The 12,637-nt window shown below is 38.5% G+C and overlaps 1 protein-coding gene across 2 annotated transcripts in view; it reads left to right on the top strand.

The window, feature by feature from the left end:
- The window catches only part of VWA8 (von Willebrand factor A domain containing 8), a 180,503-nt gene that overhangs the window by 126,713 nt on the left and 41,153 nt on the right, over positions 1 to 12,637 (top strand). For both annotated transcript variants that reach the window (XM_021375025.1, XM_021375031.1), the window contains 7 exons: positions 1,520 to 1,636; positions 2,059 to 2,123; positions 2,224 to 2,349; positions 2,938 to 3,047; positions 5,068 to 5,222; positions 6,795 to 6,996; positions 12,333 to 12,414. In XM_021375025.1, the coding sequence (XP_021230700.1) occupies positions 1,520 to 1,636; positions 2,059 to 2,123; positions 2,224 to 2,349; positions 2,938 to 3,047; positions 5,068 to 5,222; positions 6,795 to 6,996; positions 12,333 to 12,414 (857 nt within the window). The remainder of the gene's footprint in view (positions 1 to 1,519; positions 1,637 to 2,058; positions 2,124 to 2,223; positions 2,350 to 2,937; positions 3,048 to 5,067; positions 5,223 to 6,794; positions 6,997 to 12,332; positions 12,415 to 12,637) is intronic.

Genomic DNA, 12,637 nt, shown 5'->3' with positions numbered 1-12,637 from the left:
TGGTTTGTAATACATAAGCAAACTTCTTTTTTTAGGAGTATTGAACTCCAGCTGAAATTCCCAAATGCTCCAAATAACATGGTAATATTTAACGTGCTTTACCATATTTAGCTTCAAATGACTGTCATCATTGAATAAAGTCAATTCTCCCAAATAATCCTAGTGAAAGTATGAAGCATACCCAAAAAGAACAGAAACGCTGTGACTCAGATTGTTTGTACTTGTTTTATTTAGGACAATTTTGTGGGAATTTATGTTTTACTCCTTTAACGTCTGTCGTGCGTTATTGCAGATGTTGTACGTGGACAGTTTACTTTTAGTAAGCCCTTGCAGAACCTAGTGTCCTTGCAGAACCTAATGTTTCCTTAAATGGCAAACAAAAAATTCAATCCAAGGCTCAATTAACGTGTTCCTTTGTACTTTTAAAATTTCATTTGATGCAGGTAAGCTTGGCCCTGAACGATTGTTCTCTTGAATTGTTAGTTAAACAAGTTGGGAGCATCTATAACACTTTGTAAAAAGACATGTTTAACATTACCCTGCAAAAAAGTAAGTTCTTCAAGCTGTGTGTTTCCTTTGTCAGGTGCATTCATCCATGTCATGCACTCCAGACTTGGCTGCAGCACCTCAGACATGTTAGGTCCATGTGGCACGTGGATCACAGTGGTGGAGACAGCTGTGGCACTGCACAGCAGGCAGGGAAAGCTTCATTCGTACTGTAGGCCCTGCCCTGTGTGTGACCTGGGGCTGGGAAGGGGAAGCATTGGTCCTCCTCCCCATCATTAGATGTAATGTGTGGCTCCTGGGGCATTGAGTAACAATCTGAGAAATCTGAAGTTGTTCAAAAGTTAACATACCATTTCTTCACATGTTTTTTGTGGAGGATGCTTGCAATGCTGTTCAGTATCCTGTCTTGATATTAATCCTCTTGAGCCATCCTGCTGTCCTCCAGCAGCATCCTCCTTTTGACATGAAGCTCTCTGAGCATCCAGGTCACAGGATCTTCACACACTGGGATTTTTAATAGGCTCCAAGGAGCCTGAAGCATGGAGTATGACAGAAAATACTTAGCCATTTGTTCTCTCAGAGGATCTTCACCTTCAGTGTAAGTTAAGCAATGGGTACTTCAGAACAATGCTAAGAAAACATAAAAGCTGAAACTAAATATTTTACTGGCTTGAAGGAGCAAAACTGGTATGTCTCGCACTTCTAGCTGGCTACAGCTTAGACAAGCTACGCTAGTTTCTGGAGCTTATGCAGAAACGGATGTGAGCTGTATAAAGAAAACACCATGGAAAAACTGAAATAATCATTCAAGCCCCTTTACATGTACTTAGCTTGCACAATTACATTTCTCCATGGGCATTGAAATGGACCAAAAAGATACAATGTGCATTTTCCAAGGAAGCTTAGATAATCTTTTCAAAAAGCTGCTTGAGTTTCAAGAGTGCTTCAAACAGATTTATTGTAGTCTCTTCCATGGGCTTGAGATATACACGGATCTGCTTTTCTTTTACAGAGCAATGTTGTGTTGTTGCTGGATACAAACAGCGGTGCCATTCGTCGGCTTTTGCTCTTGCCAGATGCTCAAGATTCTCCTAAGAGAACATCCTGGTGGAGCAGCAAGGAAGAGACGGTGAGGAATAGCACCTGCTTCTGTTATACTCTTTTTGTTGGAAATCATAGCTTAATCTTGGAAAAAAGCCCCAGGATTGTTTCACTTACTGTTTGGGGGACCCAAGCACTTCTTGCACAGCAAAGATATAAATGTCATATCGTCAGAGGATGTGCGTGTTTAAAATCTTCCTCTTTGGATCTAGAACTGGCAATAACAGAGCATTTTGTTACAAGAGATTACGTCCAAAATAATTAACTAAATTATGATGCAATTGTATGATTTGGGACAAGACCCTCTAGATAGTATTTTGAGAGGTAATTAATGCAGTGAGTTATTCTAAGTGAAGGAAAAAAGATGCTGTCCACTTTGAGGGGAGTCAGGGGTACTCACTGGAGCTAATCTAACAAACCCTAATTGCTGTACGACATATTTTTGTACAGAGCAGCTACAAAATGTGCCGAGAGTTTTCACACAAGAACTGGCTGGTCTTCTACAAAGAAAAAGGGTGAGATTTAAATTATATGCCTGTATTTTATCGATTTGTAATGGATCACCTCAGATACATGCCTATCTAATTACTCCTCTCATGGCTTCTAATTTTACAGAAACCGTCTTGTTGTACTCGATGTATTAGAGGGCCAAACTCATACCATCTCACTGCCGATCAGCCTGGGATCTGTCTTTCTGGTGGCTGAAGACCGGTGGCTCTTGGTGGAAAGTGAAACAAATCAGTCAGTTAAAACTGATTTTCTTAATGGCATTATCTCTTGTTCATCCCTGGTTTATGTTCGCTCCTGGTTGTTTTTTAACTCTGTAAGATGACTAGATTTAAACAGCTGGCGTGTAAAATGCAAACCTGTTCTGGTGAAAGTTCTGGTGAAAGAGCAGAAAATTAACAGCATGTGCCTGCTTTCACACTTGTGAAAATCTGAACTAGATTTAAGTGCATGCATGTTTTATTGAAGTTGTGTCGATTTTTAGCAATTAGCATGTTGGTGGACCTAGCTTTGGAAATACAGCTTCATAGTCCAGGGTAATGCCTGCCTGCTTTACTTCCTAGTCACATGAAAGAAATATTAGTCTTCTCTCTTACTGTTATATGAATGTGCAGCAGATAAAAATGGGTAAATAGTTATCAGCAGACAAATGTGCCTCTGGCTGGCTTACCCTTTGCTATCTCACAGATGTTTGGTAAATCACCTAGTTTTAGAAAAAGGCGTTGATAGCTTTGTTTATATAAATGTAGAAAGTTTTCAGAAAATTGAAGTCCTTGTTTAGGGTTACAAGCTTAATCCGGAATTAATATGTGTCCTTTACAGGAAATTTCTTTTAATGAAGCGTGTCCATATGGAGGCTGAAGACAGTGAGGCTTGCCAGCTGTATGCATTGAATGAAGAGCCAGCTGACATAGGATTTGGCTTAACAATGGGTACTGAATGCAAGCTTGGCTTGTTCTTTTCTTTTTTTTTTAATCATTTCTGTGTTTGCAGCTGCACAAACAAGGCTCCTTTGCTTTAAAGGTCCGGGTAACCTTCCCTCTGATTCTCTTTTAGGCCTGCCCGATCGTGTGTGGTTAACAACTTTTCACAAAGCATGGCAAATTCCATGTTCAAACTTCGGGTTGTTTAAATAAAGCATTTAAGACCTTCAGTCATGGACTGAAAATTCAGGAAATGTAGAAGCATACAGAAAGGAAAAGGAAAAAAGACTGCTGGGCAGTCAGTAGCACATAGGAAGGATCTTATAGGTTGGTAAATGCAGTCTGTACACTGTCATAAATCTATTACGCACACTCAGTTGAGCTAGAACACATTCCCTAATGCTTTTAAAAATAAAAAGGTATGAAAGGAAGCCACTGTTCATAAAGATCTGCAGAAAGTGTGCAGGAAGCCACTGTTGCCATCATACCTGTGTTAAGAGCTAGGGGATATTTGTGCTGTAAAATTCCCAGATGGTGCCGGGAACTGAAGCATGTCTTCTGCTACAGAAGAATGCAGAAATCTCATTCTGCCTCATCATTCTGTCTTGTAAGATCTGCTTGTCTTCAGACCTGATGACATTTTCAACCCTGAGCATTTGATCAGGGTGCACAAGATCCTTAGCCTACCTGGTTTAGTAACGCTAGAAGTGTATGTTCATCCCACCTAACAGTTAATGGGTTTTGACCTCTCTCCAGTGTCCAAGAGAGACGGGGAAAAAGTGCAGAAAGCACTGTATTTATATGCATTAAAGAGAGAAGAAAAATCTTCCTGATTCTTGTGGCCAGCCTAAGTATGAAGAATTAGATAAACACAGCGTAAACATAATAGAAGCAAATATTACTGACAAACAACAAATAAGACTAATTTTACACAAACAGCAACAAATTTGATACGAAGTACTCTTTTCATAGCTGAAATATTTAGGATCCTTTTTATCTTGTGTGCAGTTTTCTCTATCAAGTTATCAAGCTCCATCAGAGCACAGTAGTTTCCTTCCTCTTACTGCCTTATTTAGAAACCATTATGAAGTATCATTCCTTAGACGGGTAGAAACCCTATTAAAATGTCCATTCTGAAAGTATTTGTTGGACAGTGTACTGCTGCATGCTTTTTATGCTGTATTTATCCTTTGTTATCTTTTTTTGCCCCGGTATGAGAGGTTATCACATCCTCTTTCCACTTTTCTCCTAATCATCCAGCAAACCCAGAATATGGCATCTTCAGCCTGTTGTCATTCTTTGAGGCAGAACCTGTGCCAGGAAAGCTAAGAAAAGGTAGACCAGTGGGAGTTTTCCACTGACCCAAGCCGGTAGTCCATTCATCCTTTGAGGGAGGAAAGATTTTCTCCTGCTGTCAGGTGAACTAGATGGTCTGCCAGTTGGAGTGGAAACAGAGTACACTGCTGAACTGAAGGTAGGGGGTTCTGACTGTGTTGGTACTTTGAGGCAAGGTAAAGTGCAGATACAGTTGCAGAGAATAAAATGTAGTTTTCCTTAACTTAAAGAAAACTAGACCATTATTTACGAGAAGAGTGTTGCAAGTAACAGTGTTTAATTTGCAAAGAGAGAAAGACAGCCACCAAGCAATTTCACAATGACACCTGTACAAACCTACATTTTGCGGTTTTGTGCGTGTGCATTAAACAAATCTTTAATGAGATCACATACTGCTACGTTCTGTAGGCTTCCTGCCTCATTTGCACAGCAGAGGGCAAAATGAAGTGGTATAAGCAAGTATTTTGTAGCTACTATTTCCTAATCTTAAGTGCTCTACTTTTCAAAAATACCATTATCTCCTACTTTCTTTTGTATCTGTTTTATAGTATGTATAATCAAATCTTCTGTTTGTTAGTAAGTTTATGCTCAAAGTAATAGCAGTGATTGGTGCTCAGCACTCATACGGTTAATGTTGTTTCCTATCACACATCTGGATTAAATGACTTTCATTTTGTTTAATTTCCCTATTTAGCATCAGAGCTGTGTGTGCCGCATGCAGTTGCAAGTGACCAGCTATCTTCAGAAAACCTCAGTGCAGCTGTGGGACTAAAGATCAGCTCCCCCAACAGGATTTTCTCAGATGAACATAATTATGCTACTATTGTTATTGGTTTCCCAGACCTCATGGTAAATACTCAGCATTATTATACCATGAAGTAATATGATCTCATTTGTTTTGTAACCAATTAAGTACCTTCTTACAAAACGATATGGAAGAAGAAGAGAATGACAGTAAATGGTGCGTTCATGTAAAGTACATCTTTTAGTAGGACAGTCTAATCTAAAAGGTTTTCGGTGGCATTTGAAACAGTAAAAAACTGGGCGAGATAATGCGTAGCACAGGCAAAATTCACTGAAGATGAGTGCTAGATTGTGCTGGCTAGAGATATATTTTACAAACCTTGTGTTTTGATAGATTTATAATTAAATATAATGACTGAAAAAAGCATATCAGTATCATTTTGAACTGTCAGTTTTTTGCTCAGTGTGCAGCAGCTAGCAAACCTCTAGATTTAAGAAAAAGATGAAAGAAACAGTAACTAAATTATGCCCCCCGTCACTATTTAATGATGTGATTAATATAAATACTGTATGCAATTGTGTCCACTCTGTATCCAAAAAATCCTGTGACACAGATAGAAAAGGACTAGTAAAGAAAGTAAAACTTGGTGGTGTAACAACTAATGGTGTTGCGAAGATTGGAAGTAAACATGGGGAACATAAAAGTGATATGTTTAATTCTTAATTTATATTTGCTCTCTGTCTATACGTAAAGGAGGTACTGCTTGTGTAATGAATTCTATGTGATACTTGCTTAATAAATTGGGGCAAAAAGCAAAATTTAGCTGTTACCAGGCATGAATTTTATGAAAAGACAGGTGATGGAAGAAAATACTTTGAAAACCGAAATGATTCAAAAATATGTCTTCGTCGGTAAGATATTCCCTATGTCTTTGCAGTTTCCTTTTGAATTTTAGCTGATTAAGATTTATGTTATTGCCATTGCACTAGCTTAGTATGTTCTTTATAAATATATTTGTGTAGTCATTTTAAATAGATGTGAGTTAACTATGGGACAAGTGAAATAGCGTAGAAGAGAAAGTGCCCAATATGCTACACACCTCTGTGCTAATACTGGTGATGAAACACTTTGTTCTCCTTGATATAGACTGGAGCCCTGTCTTTCCTTATACATGTCTATGTGAATGTGAATGCAAGGATGGTGAAACACTTCAGATTCGGATCTCTAGCTTCAGGTGTTAATGGTGTATGTGTTTACATATGAGCAAGGTATCTAAGCTCTTATTTATAATAGTAATGGTCAGCTGACAAGCGTGGAGACCTTCATGATCAGATGATTTGCTCTCTAGGCTCTGCTGACTGTTGTGGGAGATAAAGCACATTTTGGATTTGTGTATACCTACGTTTATTTCTCTCTGAAGTTGTTGCAACTTCAGATCTTCAAAGAGTCTGATTTCCTAAAGCTTCCATAGGTGATCTGTTGTTTTCAACTCCTTAGAGGAGTTTTTAATGATAAAATAACCCAGGTCTTTTTCTTGTCATGTCATGATGCGAGAGGTAGCCATAGTAACTACATTTGATCTGAATTTAGATGGGAAGTAGAACTTAGTAAGAAACATTTGTTCTTGGGCTCAATAGTAGTAACTCTTCTTTTCATTAGAATCTTCTCTCTTGCAGTCTCCCAGTGAAGTGTATAGCTGGAAAAGAAACTCTTCTCTGAGTCGCAAACATGCTTCTCCTTCTGATTCATTTTATTATGGAGCCCGGAGGAAAAGAGGAGCTGCAAAACAAACCAATTGTGTAACTTTATTGGCTTCTAATCAAATAGTCAGAATTTTAGCACCTGGAGATGTGCCTTTGAAAGACATTTACCCAAAAGGTAAGAGGTTCATGTACTTGTACTGCAACAACTGTCCATGTTTGGTTTTCTTTTGTAAACTGCATCACTTGTGAATTTGTACAAAATGTTTTTGAAGAATCGCGAAGCAAACATTTGAGGAGAAATGAGAGTAGTTACACTCATTTTGCCAATTTTAAAATCAATTTGCATCTTAGTAACATGCTTAATTGTACCTCTGAGAAATAAAACATGCTGCCTACACTGTGAGTATTCCAGTAGGTAGCATCTCACTTTGTCCACACTGGGGACCAGCTAGAGGAATGTGGTTGTTCCAGTTCAGCAGTCAGCCTTCACCAGTATTTCCAGCCTCTGCTCAGTACCCCACAGATGCACCATTATGAGACATGCCTTATTTGTCCAACCAGTTGTCCATACATCTCAGTTTGAGGACAAATCCTGACTCTGTTTCCAGCAGGGACAGCAGGAGAGGTTATTTAGAGAATTATTTAGAGAATCACTTCTCTGTCTTTGCTTTCATACTTGATATCTGAACATTTGTCATTGTTTTATTAGGGATGCTGCAGGGTACATTTCTGCCTCGCTTTTTAAATCTACGTTTATGGACCCATTGTACTCAAATTTGTCTGCTCCCTTTTTGAACTCATGTGTCTCTACAGAAAGTTTACAAGTTTACTACTCTCTGTGATTATCTCATGAACCAACCTCCTACAAGGTTTATCAAGTGCCCCTTGTTCTAGCATTGAGGGTTGGATGAATAACAGTTCTGCATTTATCTTGACCATCATCTACATGACTTTGTAAACTGCAGTCACGTCTGCCTTCTCTTCAAACTGACAAGACCCAGGCTTCTTACTTCTCTTGTCCAAGATGATGGGCAACATTAACATATAGTAGAACCATCCTCCACTTACACACAGGCATAGGCAACGGGCTTTCAGACTGTTTTGTGCCGTCATGTCATGTTTTCTGTTAATGTATCTTTAGCTTCTTCAGCCAATAACTAAAAATGTGCTAGTTAGTGATAAGTAGCTGAATTTGTGAGTTTTGCACCAAGGAAAAATGACTCTCAAAGGAGAAAGCCCAAAAGAGTTGTATATGGTAGGAGGGCAGGTTTTTTGAATTTATCAACACAAGAAGTAACTTATAACTCCATCCAGTAACTTGATGTCATGGCTGTTCTCCTGGGGAGCCTGGTCCAGTGCCTAACCACCCTCTGGTGAAGAACCTTTTCCTAACACCCAACCTGACCCTCCCCTGACACAGCTGACTCAGATTCACCTTGCCATCAACCAGAACCCCCAGATACTTTTCTGTGAGGCTGCTCTCCATACTCTCATCCCCCAGTCTGTACAACTTTTACCAGCTTCCAGTTGACTGGAACCTCTCCAGATTCCCAAGACTGTTGAAAAATAATTGAGAGAGGCCTCACGACATCAGCCAGCTCTTTGAGTACCCTGGGATGAATCCCATTGGGCCCCATAAACTTATATGCATCCAACTGGAGCAACAAATCCCACACAAGTTCACATTCAGCTGGGAGTTTACCATTTCTGCAGTCACAGACCTGTAACTTGAGGCTCCAGTGATTCCAGGGCTCATCATCGATGTTGAAGGCAGAGGTGAAGAAGGCACTAAACATTTCTGCTTTGTCTGCATCCCTATTTGTGAGGTGACCATCCTTATCAAGTACCAGACCAACATTATCTCTGCTCCTCCTTTTGTTGTTAACATATTTTGAAAAGCCCTTTTTATTGTCGCCCACAGTACTGCTCAGTTTCAACTCTGATTGAGCTTTGGCTGCACAAAATTTCTACCTACAGTGGCAAACAGCATCTCTGTAGGCCTCCCATGTTGCTTGACCTCACTTCCAGCAGCCATACCCTTTCTGCCTAAGAAGAATTTCAATCTAAAAGAATGAAAAAAGCAAAGTCTATGCCAGGCATGTCCAACTCACTGCTCACAGGCTGCATCCAGTCCAGCACATGTCACAGTGCATAGGAAGCAAAGGCTTGAAAAATGGCACCCATGAACGCTCATTGACACTTGCTGAACATTTATGGAGACCGAACAATGGGTGTGAGCACAGTGACGTGGTGTGTGGTGTGTTTCAGTAGTGCCAACAGTGAACGTGGGTCACCTCTGCTGGTGCTGATTTTTACGAGTACTGCATGCAGGCTCTTGTTCATCGCTGGTGAAAGTGCATAGCTAATGGCGGTGAGTATGTTGAAAAATAATGTTTTGGAGCTGAGAATTTGCTCTATCAAACATAGTTACCGTGCTCATTGTACCTGTTGTAGTTTCCATGGAAATAAATAGGAGATATTACTTTCAGAGTGACCTACGTATATTAAACTAGTGTTAAGAAGTGCTTATATACCACAGAAACTGTGCTTCGTATGCACTTCCCTGTCAGATGCCATTCTGTCAGACTGCCCCTCTGCTGCCATCTGTTGCACAGCAACAGAATGTAACGGGATACTGGTGTGAAGGTTCAACCCCTGCTGCCATACCACCGTTCTTCATGAAGAGTAGATACAAATGACCAGAGCAAATTCTGCCTGAGAATTGGCAATTTCATTTATATTAGCTGAGGAGGATGTTAACTTTTTATCCCTCAGCTGTGGTGCTCATGAATAGTGACAGATAGCTTTAAATGTATAGAAAACTTTATGAGGTATATTTTGTAAAGTACTGTGTGGCCATTTAGGTTGAAAGATTCAGTCAATCATTATCATTGATTTTTCTTTTCTAAATCATCTTTGAATTTATGTATTAGCAAAACTGATCGTAAGTGAATCACATTTTGATTTTGAATTTGATATCCAGCATTTGCAGCCCCGTCTGTTGGGCTACACTTTTCTTCTGGAGTTTGCCTCTCACTGACTGATATAATATTATTAAATATTATATCATGTATAGTATATATCAATATAGAATCAATATAGTATCAATATATATCAATATAGTATCAATGTATTAAGTGTACACTTAACGGCTGCCAATAGCTGCCTAACCTATAGCCTGGGACCGCTGGGTATTCCATGCTGCTTATTCTTGATTGTTCTGCGTAATTTATGGACAGCCTTTGGACATTTGATGATTCTACTGCCATGAGTGAGGATACAGTGAAACAAAGTCATCCTGTTACACAGAATTGAGCAATGTGGCAGTCCCTTGAAGTTCTTGCACTAATGTTTCCTTTAACAACTTGTTTTATATTCTTGCTTCTGTTTGCTTATCTGTCAGGCTTTCTTTCTCATCTTCTTGGACAACCGGTCAGTTCTGGCACACAGCCTACCATTTCTATTAATAATTCAAAGTACTCAGCCAAAGTCTGGTGTACTCCAACATGTATTACCAAAACTCTTCTAGGAACAACAAGGGAAGAAATCATTTCCTTTGTTTTATCAAAGCAGTAAACTGTGGTAATAGTTATGTTTGAAAAGAAACTGTAACAAGTAATAATTTCCTCAAAGACTGCCAAATAGATGTATGGCCACAAAATGTAAACTCAGACAAGAGTTCATGGCAGAATCCCACAAATAAGAATTAATGTTTATTCTAAAAACAAGGCTATAGAAATGAGGGCTGCTTGAGAGTAAATATTTACTTGGATTCTCAGCACTTTCCATATATGAATATAAAATAACAATCTGTTACTAAGTGCGTATCTCTATTAGTGTGACTGGAATGACACGTAATACAACGCACGGTTACAGGAATAACCCCAACACGTCATCTGGCCCACCTGTTTGTATAGGGACAGGATGACACATGTTTAGACTCTTCTTGACTGTTGTTTTTCAAACATTTATCTTAAAAACTTAAAGTGATTCTAAGGCTTTCCTGACTAGTCTATTGCAATGCTTCACTCTCCTTGTACAATAGAAGGTTTTCCTAGTACCCATTATCTTTTGTTGTAAATTAATATAAAAAATCCATGTTGCCTCCACTCAATCAGAATTATACTTCCCTCTTGATAAGAATTTTTAAGATATTATGGTAAGTATGTTTCATTTCCAGTAGCCTTCTCTTTCTGGACAAAAAAAAAAAAAAAAATCCTTTAAATTTGTCTTTATAACCCACCTGTTCTAAATTCTTTGCCAGGTCCTCTTAACCAGGACTTGTGTGTCTTTTGTTTGATGTCTTGATCTGGGCGTGACTATTTTTCTCTCTCAGGCTTCAGCAGAAGGAGAACAAAGTACATTTGTTTAGATCTGATGTTCATATTAATGTAAAGGCTGCATTTTGTTTTCCTACTCTGGCAGCAGCATAGCATCTATTTACTTTGTATGTTCATTGTAAGATCGTTGACTGCAGTTCTGAGGCCCGGACAGTTGTTTCTGTATTGCACAGAAACGTTTGGTTACCTGTTCTTTAGCTTCCTACTTTGCAGTCCCTTTTCTTTTTGTAATTTAATCTGATTGATTTTTCTCTCTAATTTACCAACTACTCTTTAATTGCAATTCTACCTCTTCCAGTTCAGTACCCCTACATCTATCTACACGTTCCAGATCTTTTACTGACATTTTTTAAGAGTATCTTACTCACCGTTACTATCCAATGAGAGAGCACATTTTTAAGCATTAACAAGATCTAGGCAAAACAGAAAATGCTCTGTGGCCTATGAACATGTATTTTACCAGATTTTTTTTGTACTTCCTGTTTGTTTTATATTTACGTTCTTAAAGAATGATCAGTAAATACAGCAGGTAAATGTGCATGCTGTAGATATGTAGGTACTGTAGATGTGCATTACATCCTCCTGTGGGTTATTCTGTATACTTACTTGAATGTTAGGCCCCCTTATATTGCTAGTCTTACAGGTCTTTCTATGTGCTGTATACAAGCACCAACACTTCTGCAAGTAACGTCAGTCTCTCCATTTCAAGGAGACTTGCAAGAAGTGTTGTTCAATTTAAGGTAACAACATTTACTTGAATGTTATTGAGAAATTTTCTAGGGAAAATTAAAAGTACAGTGGTTTGAAACATTCATCAGTATGCTTTTTGACTCAGATGTACAACCGACATTATTTTCAGTGACAGATAAATATAGTTAAGTTAGGGATTGCCGTAATGCCTGATCACTGCTTTTGTGGGAAGGGCCATATTTACGTGTAATTTTGACATTTGCTATGCAAACATATTGTTCTTTTATAATTGTGCCTATTTGTTCACAATCATAATAGTAAAACATTTCAGTGTTTGCAAGTTGTAGTCCTGTGTTGAATGTAAAGGTTTATCATTTTATGACAGGTATTGTATAATGAAATGTTTCAATTTCATCTCCTAAATGCAAATGCAATAACCAGTTAATCATGGAGCAGGAAAATAAGATTTGTTTATTTTCAGATGTTGCTCCACCACAAGCTGCTGGATACTTGGAAGTAACAGATCTGAACTCAAAGAAAATCAAATACATTGCAATTCCTAGGTAAGTTGCTTTATTGATTAGAGCAGCCTCTGCCTTACATGAAGAGAAAACAGAATTTAGTGCGTATTATTAGTTCTTGATAAGCAAATATTTCTTGTGATGTGGAAGATGAAAGTAAATGACACTCAGTGTGTAAAATTTTGCAACTATTGCAGCATATTTGTGTCACCATTTGTTACCTGTTTACTACATGGTAACAATGAAAATGTGGAAATTCATTAAT

The sequence above is a fragment of the Numida meleagris genome, chromosome 1 (genome assembly GCF_002078875.1).
Source record: "Numida meleagris isolate 19003 breed g44 Domestic line chromosome 1, NumMel1.0, whole genome shotgun sequence".
Lineage (NCBI taxonomy): Eukaryota > Metazoa > Chordata > Aves > Galliformes > Numididae > Numida > Numida meleagris.
The sequence above is the reverse complement of the archived record's forward strand: the minus strand, read 5'-3'. Positions and strand labels throughout refer to the sequence as shown.